The sequence below is a fragment of the Homarus americanus genome, unplaced genomic scaffold, assembly GCF_018991925.1.
Source record: "Homarus americanus isolate GMGI-L3 unplaced genomic scaffold, GMGI_Hamer_2.0 scaffold46583, whole genome shotgun sequence".
NCBI lineage: Eukaryota > Metazoa > Arthropoda > Malacostraca > Decapoda > Nephropidae > Homarus > Homarus americanus.
Window position 1 is genome coordinate 356931 of NW_024731675.1, and position 13492 is coordinate 370422.

The window sequence follows — 13492 nt, forward strand, 5'->3', positions numbered from 1 at the left end:
TTTACAGATCCCTTAAATGTAACTCATTAACTTAGAGCCTCAACTGAAGCAACCCTAACGACCACTTTGTCATGAGGAACTTTAACTATAGCGACATCAACTGGAAGGTGACTTATAAACCAAGCTACTCCTTTTGAAGAAACTTTGAGAATAATTTACTCCTGCAACAAGTTATACTCATTAACAAGCTTGTCTCCAGTTAGCAGTCAGTGATTGATAAAGTCATAAATACTTACCAGTCTGTCTACAGTTGTGAGTGGCATTCTCACAGTCAGAATTCACCAGTCCAGCCTTCAACACAGTTACACTTATCACATTACATTCCCCGTGGTCAGAGCACATGGGCTATTGGCCTTGGCAGCCTTCGTAATTGGTACACTGGCAATGTGTCCCCAAGATTATCTGTAAACGAGACATTTATTTTATTTTAATTATTTGTTAAGATTTTTTATATCTTATTTACATTATTATTATTCTTTTAAGTTTTGCAGATACATTTTGTGGGCGTCCATAAGTTGTAGAAAATCCATATAATTATTAGCTAAAGTTGAATTATTTATCACTCTATTATTATGGTGATATTTTCTCTGAATAACCAATATTTATAAAACTTATTACAATTTATTTATGACACAGTGTGTAACAGAGAGCCAGTACTTGTCAACAGTGTGTAACAAGAAACCAGTACTTGTCAACAGTGTGTAACAGAGCCAGTACTTGTCAACAGTGTGTAACAGAGGCCAGTACTTGTCAACAGTGCGTAACGAGAGCCAGTACTTGTCAACAGTGTGTAACAGAGGCCAGTACTTGTCAACAGTGTGTAACAGAGAGCCAGTACTTGTCAACAGTGTGTAACAGAGAGAGCCAGTACTTGTCAACAGTGTGTAACAGAGAGCCAGTACTTGTCAACAAGTGTGTAACAGAAAGCCAGTACTTGTCAACAGTGTGTAACAGAGAGCCAGTACTTGTCAACAGTGTGTAACAGAGAGCCAGTACTTGTCAGCAGTGTAACAGAATCAGTACTTGTCAACAGTGTGTAAAGAGAGCCAGTACTTGTCAACAGTGTTAACAGAGAGCCAGTACTTGTCAACAGTGTGTAACAGAGCCAGTACTTGTCAACAGTGTGTACAGAACCAGTACTTGTCAACAGTGTTAACAGAGAGCCAGTACTTGTCAACAGTGTGTAACAGAGAGCCAGTACTTGTCAACAGTGTGAACAGAGAGCCAGTACTTGTCAACAGTGGTAATCAACAGAGCCAGTACTTGTCAACAGTGTGTAACAGAGAGCCAGTACTTGTCAACAATAGTGTAACAAGAGCCAGTACTTGTCAACGGGTGTAACAGAGAGAGCCCAGTACTTGTCAACAGTGTGTAACAGAGAGCCAGTACTTGTCAACAGTGTGTAACGAGCCAGTACTTGTCAACAGTGTAACAGAGAGCCAGTACTTGTCAACAGTGTAACAGAGAATCAGTACTTGTCAACAGTGTATGAAACCAGTACTTGTCAACAGTGTGTAACAAGAAGCCAGTACTTGTCAACAGTGTGTAACGAGAGCCAGTACTTGTCAACATGTGTAACAGAACCAGTACTTGTCAACAGTGTGTAACAGAGCCAGTACTTGTCAACAGTGTGTAACAGGCCAGTACTTGTCAACAGTGTGTAACAGAGAGCCAGTACTTGTCAACAGTGTGTAACAGAGGCCAGTACTTGTCAACAGTGTGTAACAGAGCCAGTACTCAATTGTAACAGAGGCCAGTACTTGTCAACAGTGTGTAACAGAGAGCCAGTACTTGTCAACAGTGTGTAACAGAGAGCCAGTACTTGTCAACAGTGTGTAACAGAGAGCCAGTACTTGTCAACAGTGTGTAACAGAGAGCCAGTACTTGTCAACAGTGTGTAACAGAGAGCCAGTACTTGTCAACAGTGTGTAACAGAGAGCCAGTACTTGTCAACAGTGTGTAACAGAGAGCCAGTACTTGTCAACAGTGTGTAACAGAGAGCCAGTACTTGTCAACAGTGTGTAACAGAGAGCCAGTACTTGTCAACAGTGTGTAACAGACAACTACCTCACTTACAAGAAAACTAACAAGCAGTACAGAAGATTAAATTCAGTCAAATAATCCATGATATTTTGTGTCAGTTAATAGAAACTTAAGAATATTTAATGTAATATAATAACAAGTGAAGCCTCAAGAATATTCCTTAGTAAAGGCCGAGAACGTCTCTTAGTCAACGAAACTGAAGAGTTGAGATGTGTGTTAATGACTCAAAGGAAACTCAAAGTGTGCCTTATATCTTGAGCCTTTACCCACCATACCATAAACTACCCCCTTAACGACAATGCCAACAGTCTTACCTTAGAATTATCTGTGTTCTTGTTACACACACACACTGGCCAAAGACCATAAACTACCCCCTTAACGACGATGCCAACAGTCTTACCTTAGAATTATCTGTGTTCTTGTTACACACACACACTGGCCAAAGACCATAAACTACCCCCTTAACGACGATGCCAACAGTCTTACCTTAGAATTATCTGTGTTCTTGTTACACACACACTGGCCACAGATACACTCGCCTCGACCGCTACACTTTGGTGAGGTGCTAGTCTGGTAACATCTCGTTTCATTAATGGTAACACTCTCCCCGTCTGAAAGCTCACACTCGCAGAATTCACCGACGTAGCCTTCATAACACCTACACACCCCACACTGGTCGTCGCCATGCCTGTTACACTTGGCAGGATTGGCTATATACCCCTGAAACATAAAGTCATTTATCAACTTTACAAATATTATGATGTTAATGATCATTTGTTAGAAGGTAAACCAAAAGAGCGAAGAGATTGTTGTGTGTGTGTGTGTGTATGTAGAAGAGATTGTTGTGTGTGTGTAGAAGAGATTGTTGTGTGTGTGTGTGTGTGTAGAAGAGATTGTTGTGTGTGTGTAGAAGAGATTGTTGTGTGTGTGTGTGTGTAGAAGAGATTGTTGCGTGTGTATGTGTGGAAGAGATTGTTTTGTGTGTACAGTATGTATGTGTGCACCAGGGCCAGACTTACAAAGGCCCATAATTTACCAGCACAACAACAACTAATCCCTGTATTGTTAACCAAGTAATGCACCAAGTTAATAAATTAAAACAACAATGAACAGTAAAATGATTTAAATTGATTGATATTCATTATGATGGCACATGTCTGGACAGTGGCCCATGAGGTTAGGTTAGGTTGGGTTAGGTTAGGTTAGGTTAGGTTAGGTTAGGTTAGGTTAGGTTAGGTTAGGTTAGGGAAATGAAATAGTGTCTGGTCTTTAAGTGATGTGATTTTATTTCCCTACAACAGCAGTTATGGTCACTAGGGAGCCTCACAGCACTCACCTGGTCACTAGGGAGCCTCACATCACTCACCTGGTCACTAGGGAGCCTCACATCACTCACCTGGTCACTAGGGAGCCTCACACATCACTCACCTGGTCACTAGGGAGCCTCACATCACTCACCTGGTCACTAGGGGCCTCACACATCCTCACCTGGTCACTAGGGAGCCTCATCACTCTGGTCACTAGGGGCCTCCATCACTCACCTGGTCACTGAGGGCCTCACACATCCTCACCTGGTCACTAGGAGCCTCACATCACTCACCTGGTCACTAGGGGGCCTCATCACTCACCTGGTCGCCAGGAGCCTCACATCACTCCTGGTCACTAGGGAGCCTCACATCACTCACCTGGTCACTAGGGGAGCCTCACATCACTCACCTGGTCACTAGGGAGCCTCACATCACTCACCTGGTCACTAGGGAGCCTCACATCACTCACCTGGTCACTAGGGAGCCTCACACATCACTCACCGGGTCGCCGGGAGCCTCACAATTACACTGGCACAACATGGTGAGGTTAATAAAGAGAGACTGCATCCGGCCATCAACATACACCGTGACGTTCGTGTTGAAATTGTTGCCAGTACTGGGACACCGTTTAACCTGTGGACACATATTAATAGTGTATTACTGTACTGGGACACCGTTTAACCTGTGGACACATATTAATAGTGTATTACTGTACTGGGACACCGTTTAACCTGTGGACACATATTAATAGTGTATTACTGTACTGGGACACTGTTTAACCTGTGGACACATATTAATAGTGTATTACTGTACTGGGACACTGTTTAACCTGTGGACATAATTTAGTGTATTACTGTACTGGGACACCGTTTAACCTGTGGACACATATTAATAGTGTACTGTACAGGACACCGTTTAACCTGTGGACATATTTAGTGTGTACTGTACTGGGACACCGTTTAACCTGTGGGCACATATTAATAGTGTATTACTGTACTGGGACACCGTTTAACCTGTGGACACATATTAATAGTGTATTACTGTGCACGGGACACCGTTTAACCTGTGGACACATATTAATAGTGTATTACTGTACTGGGACACCGTTTAACCTGTGGGCACATATTAATAGTGTATTACTGTCTGCTGGGACACTGTGGACACATATTAATAGTGTATTACTGTACTGGGACACCGTTTAACCTGTGGACACATATTAATAGTGTATTACTGTACTGGGACACCGTTTAACCTGTGGACACATATTAATAAGTGTATTACTGTACTGGGACACTGTGGACACATATTAATAGTGTATTACTGCTGGGACACCGTTTAACCTGTGGGCACATATTAATAGTGTGTACTGTACTGGGACACCGTTTAACCTGTGGACACATATTAATAGTGTATTACTGTACTGGGACACCGTTTAACCTGTGGCACATATTAATAGTGTATTACTGTACTGGGACACTGTGGACACATATTAATAGTGTATTACTGTACTGGGACATCCAACCGTGGACACATATTAATAGTGTATTACTGTACTGGGACACCGTCCTGTGGACACATATTAATAGTGTATTACTGTACTGAGACACTGTAGACATATTAATAGTGTATTACTGTACTGGGACACTGTTTAACCTGTGGACACATATATTAATAGGATTACTGTACTGGGACACTGTTTAACCTGTGGACACATATTAATAGTGTATTACTGTACTGGGACACCGTTTAACCTGTGGACACATATTAATAGTGTATATTGTAATTAATAACTGTTTAACCTGTGGACACATATTAATAGTGTATTACTGTACTGGGACACTGTTTAACCAGACACATATTAATAGTGTATTACTGTACTGCACCGTTTAACCTGACACACAATAGTGTATTACTGTACTGGGACACTGTTTAACCTGTGGACACATATACAGTGTATTACTGTACTGGGACACTGTAGACACACAGTGTACTACTTGCACACTGTACACATAGTAATAGTATTACTGTCCTGGACACTAGACACATATTAATAGTATTACTGTACTGGACACTGTAGCATATAATAGTTATACTTGAACACTGTAGCACATAAAGTATATTGCAGGACACTGTACACATATATAGTGTTATGTACTAACACTTTAACCTGTAGACACATATTAATAGTGTATTACTGTACTGGGACACTGTTTAACCTGTAGACACATATTAATAGTGTATTACTGTACTGGGACAATTGTTTAACCTGGACACATATTAATAGTGTATTACTGTACTGGGAACACTGTTTAACCTGAGACACATAAATAGTGGTCACTGTACTGGAACACTTTAACCTGTGGACACATATTAATAGTGTATTACTGTACTGAGACACTGTAGACACATATTAATAGTGTATTACTGTACTGGGACACTGTTAACCTAGGGCACATATTAATAGTGTATTACTGTACGGACACTGTTGAACCTGTACATATTAATAGTATATTACTGTACTGGGACACTGTTTAAACCAGACACATATTAATAGTGTATTACTGTACTGAGACTGTAGACACATATTAATAGTGTATTACTGTACTGGGACACTGTTTAACCTGTGGACACATATTAATAGTGTATTACTGTACTGGGACACTGTGGACACATATTAATAGTGTATTACTGTACTGGGACACTGTTCAACCTAGACACATATTAATAGTATTACTGTACTGGACATCAGACACATATTAACAGTGCACAATGCACTGCATCACTGTTTAACCCGGACACATATTAATAGTGTATTACTGTACTGGGACACCGTTTAACCTGGACACATAATAATAGTGTATTACTGTACTGGGACACTGTCACAAAAGTGAAGTACTGGGACAATGTTTAACCTGTGGACACATATTAATAGTGTATTACTGTACTGGGACACTGTTTAACCTGTGGACATATTAATAGTGTATTACTGCACTGGGACACTGCATGACCTGTGGATACATATTAATAGTGTATTACTGTACTGGGACACTGTAGACACATATTAATAGTGTATTAGTACTGGGACACAGAGACATACATTAATGTATTACTGTATTGGACACTGTTTAACCTTGCACACATTAATAGTGTATTATATGGGACACTGTAGACACATATTAATAGTGTATACTGTACTGGGACACTGCAGACACATAAACAATGTATTACTGTACTGTACTGCAGACACACATTAATGTGCATAATTGCACTGACACTGTAGACACACACACAGCATACTGTACTGGGACACTGCAGACACACACACAGCACTGCACTGGGACTGACCAGACACACACAATAGTGCATACTGTACCGGGGACACTGCAGACACACACATCAGATACTGTACACTACTAACACACACTGCACACTGCACTGGGACACTGTAGACACACATAGTGTATACTGTACTGGGACACTGTAGACACATATTAATAGTGTATTACTGTACTGGGACACTGTAGACATATTAATAGTGTATTACTGTACTGGGATTGCAGACACATATTAATAGTGTATTACTGTACTGGGACACTGTAGACACATAAATAGTGCATTGTACTGGGACACTGTTTAACCTTGGACACATAATAGTGTATTGCATGGGGACACTGTAGACACATATTAATAGTGTATTATTGTACTGGGACACTGTTTAACCTGTGACACATATTAATAGTGTAATATTGTACTGGGACACTGTAGACACATATTAATAGTGTAATATTGTACTGGGACACTGTTTAACCTAGGACACATATCAATAGTGTATTGTACTGGGACACTGTAGACACATATTAATAGTGTATTACTGTGCCTGGGACACTGTTTAACCTAGGACACATATTAATAGTGTATACTGTACGGACACTGTTTAACCTGGACACATATTAATAGTGTATTACTGTACTGGGACACTGTAGACACATATTAATAGTGTATTATTGTAACTGGGACACTGTGGACAACAAATAGTGTATTACTGTACTGGGACACTGTACACATATTAATAGTGTATTACTGTACTGGACACTGTGGACACATATTAATAGTGTATTAATGTACACACTGGGACACATATAAATAGTACATTGTACTGGGACACTGTTTAACCTAGGACACATACATATATGTATTACTGTACTGGGACACTGTAGACACATATTAATAGTAATATTGTACTGGGACACTGTTTAACCTAGACACATATCAATAGTGTAATATTGTACTGGGACACTGTAGACACATATTAATAGTGTATTACTGTACTGGGACACTGTAGACACATATTAATAGTGTATTAATTGTACTGGGACACTGTAGACACATATTAATAGTGTATTACTGTACTGGGACACTGTAGACACATATTAATAGTGTATTAATATCGTACTTGTATTGATTATTATGACACTGTTTGGTCAGTCCTGTATAAGGGAAAATATTGCTATGTTTTTATAATCGTGAAAACAGAAGACGACTTACCATAGCGTACCGATAAGACAGGATGGTTAGGGCCCAAATATACCAAGTGTTCATATATCACAGACATGACCAACAGTGCCGTTTTGTTCAGGCCAGGTCACGCGATCAACGGTGTAACAGAGAACTCGCCTGCCTGCCTGCCTGCCTGCCTGCCTGCCCACCTGCCTGCCTGACCTGCAAAAACTGACAAATGACAATGAGGATAACTTTAATTTGCTACAATAGTTAAATAACAACTTATTTACACATAACATTTATCTTTATAGTGCATCAAGAACTTACTTCAGGTAGGACTAAATGGTTAACTTACTCGGACAGTAACTAAGAATTCCAACTCGTCTCCAGCTGTGAGATTGCAGGTGGAACGCTTTTCCATCTTACCATCAAGACACGCAGATTCGATCTGAACCGTCACATCTTGTGCATCGGACACCGTAGATTTCAGAGTTACCTTGCTGACGAGTTCCTGCCAGGGTAGAGAGGTTAGGATAAGATAACCACTGTGCCTGAAGGTGAACTAGGTCCCCACACCACACTCACTGTTATCACACTCACTGTAATTCTGAGTCACCATCATACTTACTCTAACATTTGTATCCAGAATCTGAATAATGTTGGCCGAGTCAGCTTCCAGTACGCTTACGGACGTCCTGTAGATGAGGTTTCTCAAGTACCTGTACAATGGTTCCTGGTTCTTAGTGACGGCAAACAAGATATGCATTTTGTGCTTGTCAGCCATCTCCCTGATCTATAACAAATATTACAATAAATAATTACAAATAAATCTTTTACATCATGATTTACCAATAATTGTAATTGTCTTTAAATATTTAACAAAAAATCGACAATACTAATGAAGGCGTGAGACAAACTCCATTTCATCCATTACATTAGTCACCCTTCATAATCCCCACTACGCCATCCTAAAAACACAACCAGAGTGAGAAAGAAGGTGAGGTTTACAAGTTACAACACAACACCTGCGTCTTTATTCCTCAACCTGTGTGACTAAATATCAAGGAATACATAATGTACTCACACCCATCTCACAGACCACCCTCCAAGCTAACACATCACAGCCCACCCTCCAAGCTCAACACATCACAGACACCCTCCAAGCTAACACATCACAGCCCACCCTCCGCTAACACATCACAGACCAACCTCCAGCAACACATCACAGCCCACCTCCAAGCTAACACATCACAGCCCACCCTCCAAGCTAACACATCACAGACCACCCCTCCAAGCTAACACATCACAGCCCACCCTCCAAGCTAACACATCACAGCCCACCTCTGCTAACACATCACAGCCCACCTCTGCCACATCAAAGCCCACCTCCACACACACATCACAGCCCACCCTCAGCTAACACATCACAGCCCACCTCCAAGCCAACACATCACAGCCCACCTCCAAGCTAACACATCAACAGCCCACCCCTCCAAGCAACACATCACAGCCTCCAAGCCAACACATCACAGCCCACCCTCCAGCCACACATCACAGCCCACCTGCCACACATCACAGCCCAACCTCCAACACATCACCTCCTGCTAACACACATCACAGCCCACCCTCCACATCACAGCCCACCCTCCAAGCTAACACACACATCCCACCTGCCAACACATCACAGCCCACCCTCCAAGCTAACACATCACAGCCCACCCCCTCCAAGCTAACACATCACAGCCCACCCTCCAAGCTAACACATCACAGCCCACCCTCCGCCAACAACATCACAGACCACCCTCAGCCACACATCACAGCCTCAGCAACACCCTCCAAGCTAACACATCACAGACCACCTGCTAACACATCACAGACCACCTCCACAACACATCACAGACCACCCTCAGCTAACACATCACAGACCAATCTGCCAATACATCACAGCCCACCTCTGCTAACACATCACAGACCACCTCAGCCAACACATCACAGACCACCTCCAAGCAACACATCACAGACCACCTCCAAGCTAAACACATCACAGACCACCCTCCAAGCTAACACATCACAGACCACCTCCAAGCTAACACATCACAGCCCACCCTCCAAGCCACATCACAGACCACCCTCCAGCACACACATCACACACCTCCAAGCTCACACCACCTCAAGCTAACACACTCGACCACCCTCCAACACATCACAGCCCACCCTCCAACACATCACAGCCCACCCTCCAACACATCACAGCCCACCCTCCAAGCTAACACATCACAGCCCACCTCCAAGCACATCACAGCCCACCCTCCAAGCACACATCACAGCCCACCTCCAGCCACACTCACAGCCCACCTCAGCTAACACATCACAGCCCACCTCCAGCTAAACACATCACAGCCCACCCCTCCAGCCAACACATCACAGACCACACCCTCCAAGCCACATCACAGACCACCCTCCAAGCTAACACATCCACCCTCCAATACAGACCACCTCTGCCACATCACACACCTCCAGCTAACACATCACAGACCACCCTCCAAGCTAACACATCACAGACCACCCTCCAAGCTAACACATCACAGCCCACCTCCAAGCTAACACATCACAGACCACCCTCCAAGCAACACATCAAGACCACCTCCAAGCCAACACATCACAGACCACCCTCCAAGCTAACACATCACAGCCCACCTCCAAGCTAACACATCACAGACCACCCCTCCAAGCTAACACATCACAGACCACCCTCCAAGCTAACACATCACAGACCACCCTCCAAGCTAACACATCACAGACCACCCTCCAAGCTAACATCACAGCCCACCCCTCCAAGCCAACACATCACAGCCCACCCCTCCAAGCTAACACATCACAGCCCACCCTCCCAAGCTACCACATCACAGCCGCCCACCCTCCAAGCTAACACATCACACCCACCCTCCAAGCTAACACATCACAGCCCACCCCTAGCCAACACACATCACAGCCCACCCTCCAAGCTAACACATCACAGCCCACCTCCAAGCTAACACATCACAGCCCACCTCCAAGCACACATCACAGACCACCCTCCAAGCTAACACATCACAGCCCACCCCTCCAAGCTAACACATCACAGCCCACCTCCGCTCAACACATCACAGACCACCTCCAAGCTAACACATCACAGCCCACCCTCCAAGCTAACACATCACAGCCCACCCTCCAAGCTAACACATCACAGGCCACCCCTCCAAGCTAACACATCACAGACCACCCCTCAACACGTTCGCAAACTAGACTTTTATTAACTGATAGGTTACATCATACGGTAAACTTAGTCGTTAAAGGCACAACTATCTGTGCAGGTGGTCGATATGATCCGAAATCTTACGTGTGACTAGTGACAGCCCTCATATCAATATTTATCGCCCATGGTCTCATAAATCTTACGTGACTAGTGACAGCCCTCATGTACCAATATTTATCGTCCATGGTCTCATAAATCTTACGTGTGACTAGTGACAGCCCTTTATACCAATATTTATCGTCCATGGTCTCATAAATTTTATGTGACTAGTGACAGCCCTCATATACCAATATTTATCGTCCATGGTCTCTCATAAATCTTATGTGACTAGTGACAGCCCTCATATATCAATATTTATCGCACATGGTCTCATAAATCTTACGTGTGACAGCCCTCATATACCAATATTTATCGTCCATGGTCTCATAAATCTTACGTGTGACTAGTGACAGCCCTCATATACTAATTATCGCCCATGGTCTTAAATCTTACGTGACTAGTGACAGCCCTCATGTACCAATATTTATCGTCCATGGTCTCATAAATCTTACGTGACTAGTGACAGCCCTTATACCAATATTTATCGTCCATGGTCTCATAAAATTTACGTGACTAGTGACAGCCCTCATATACCAATATTTATCGTCCATGGTCTCATAAATCTATGTGTGACTAGTGACAGCCCTCATATATCAATATTTATCGCACATGGTCTCATAAATCTTATTGTGACAGCCCTCATATACCAATATTTATCGTCCATGGTCTCATAAATCTTACGTGACTAGTGACAGCCCTCTTATACCAATATTTATCGTCCATGGTCTCATAAATCTACGTGTGACTAGTGACAGCCCTCATATACCAATATTTATCGCCCATGGTCTCAAATCTTACGTGACAGCCCTCATATACCAATATTTATCGTCCATGGTCTCATAACTGTATGTGACTAGTGAAGCTTCATATAATAATATTTATCGTCCATGGTCTCATAAATCTACGTGACTAGTGACAGCCCTCATATATCAATATTTATCGCCCATGGTCTCATAAATCTTACGTGACTAGTGACAGCCCTCATATACAATATTTATCGTCCAGGTCTCATAAATCTTACGTGTGACTAGTGACAGCCCTCATATACCAATATTTATCGCCCATGGTCTCTAAATCTTCATGTGACTAGTGACAGCCCTCATATACCAATATTTATCGTCCATGTTCATAAATCTTACGTGACTAGTGACAGCCCTCATATACCAATATTTATCGCCCATGGTCTCATAAATCTTACGTGACAGCCCTCATATACCAATATTTATCGTCCATGGTCTCATAAATCTTGCGTGTGACTAGTGACAGCCCTCTTATACCAATATTTATCGTCCATGGTCTATAAATTTTACGTGACTAGTGACAGCCCTCATACAATATTTATCGTCCATGGTCTCATAAATCTTACGTGTGACTAGTGACAGCCCTCTTATACCAATATTTATCGTCCATGGTCTCATAAATTTTACGTGACTAGTGACAGCTCATATACCAATAATATTTTATCGCCCATGGTCTCATAAATCTTACGTGTGACAGCCCTCATATACCAATATTTATCGTCCATGGTCTCATAAATCTATGACTAGTGACAGCCCTCATAACCAATATTTATCGTCCATGGTCTCATAAATCTTACGGTGACTAGTGACAGCCCTCATATACCAATATTTATCGTCCAGGTCTCATAAATCTACGTGACTAGTGACAGCCTCACAAATCTTACGTGACTAGTGGCCCTCTTTATACCAATATTTATCGTCCATGGTCTCATGTTGTTTCCCACAAAGTATGCACATATAGTTGTTTTAGCTACTGTACCTACCTGGCTCCAGTACTCACCTGTCCAATAGAGGGATAATCAAGAATAGTAGAATGGGTGTAGAGCCCAGATTCTGAGTCCAGGTGACAAAGTTTATCATTAGGGTGTGATGCCTGCCAGCTGGTGAAAATAACAGTGAGTCAGAGATAATATTTATTTTGTTAGATAAATTGTTATTGATTATTTTCACTGACTGACTTTAGAGGCCTACTAGAATTAAACAAACAGGTGATTTGGTCAGGTATATCTTGGTCAAATTGCTTTACTGTTTGCCACTGTTTGTATACCTACAGGACTTTTGACTTTCATTGTACATTGTACTGTACACAGGGGGTCCCCGGGTTACAAACTGGTTCCCTAATAAAGGACATTTTTAAGTTGGATTAGTATGTAAGTCAGAACACATACTACCTATGTGCATATTGTACTGATAGAACAGTGTTTAAACTCTATATCAGAGCCTAAGTC

General features: G+C 42.4%; 1 protein-coding gene across 1 annotated transcript; it reads right to left on the reverse strand.

Annotated features, from left to right (window-relative positions):
- Positions 1-345: 345 nt before the first annotated feature.
- On the reverse strand, positions 346-13163 carry LOC121867643 (integrin beta-PS-like). Its single transcript, XM_042367659.1, has 6 exons — positions 13045-13163; positions 8479-8643; positions 8206-8361; positions 3852-3983; positions 2530-2763; positions 346-402 (listed from the first exon to the last, which is right to left on the reverse strand). Exons 2-6 carry the CDS (start codon positions 8632-8634, stop codon positions 346-348), a joined length of 735 nt encoding a protein of 244 aa, XP_042223593.1. The 5' UTR covers positions 8635-8643; positions 13045-13163.
- Positions 13164-13492: the final 329 nt, after the last annotated feature.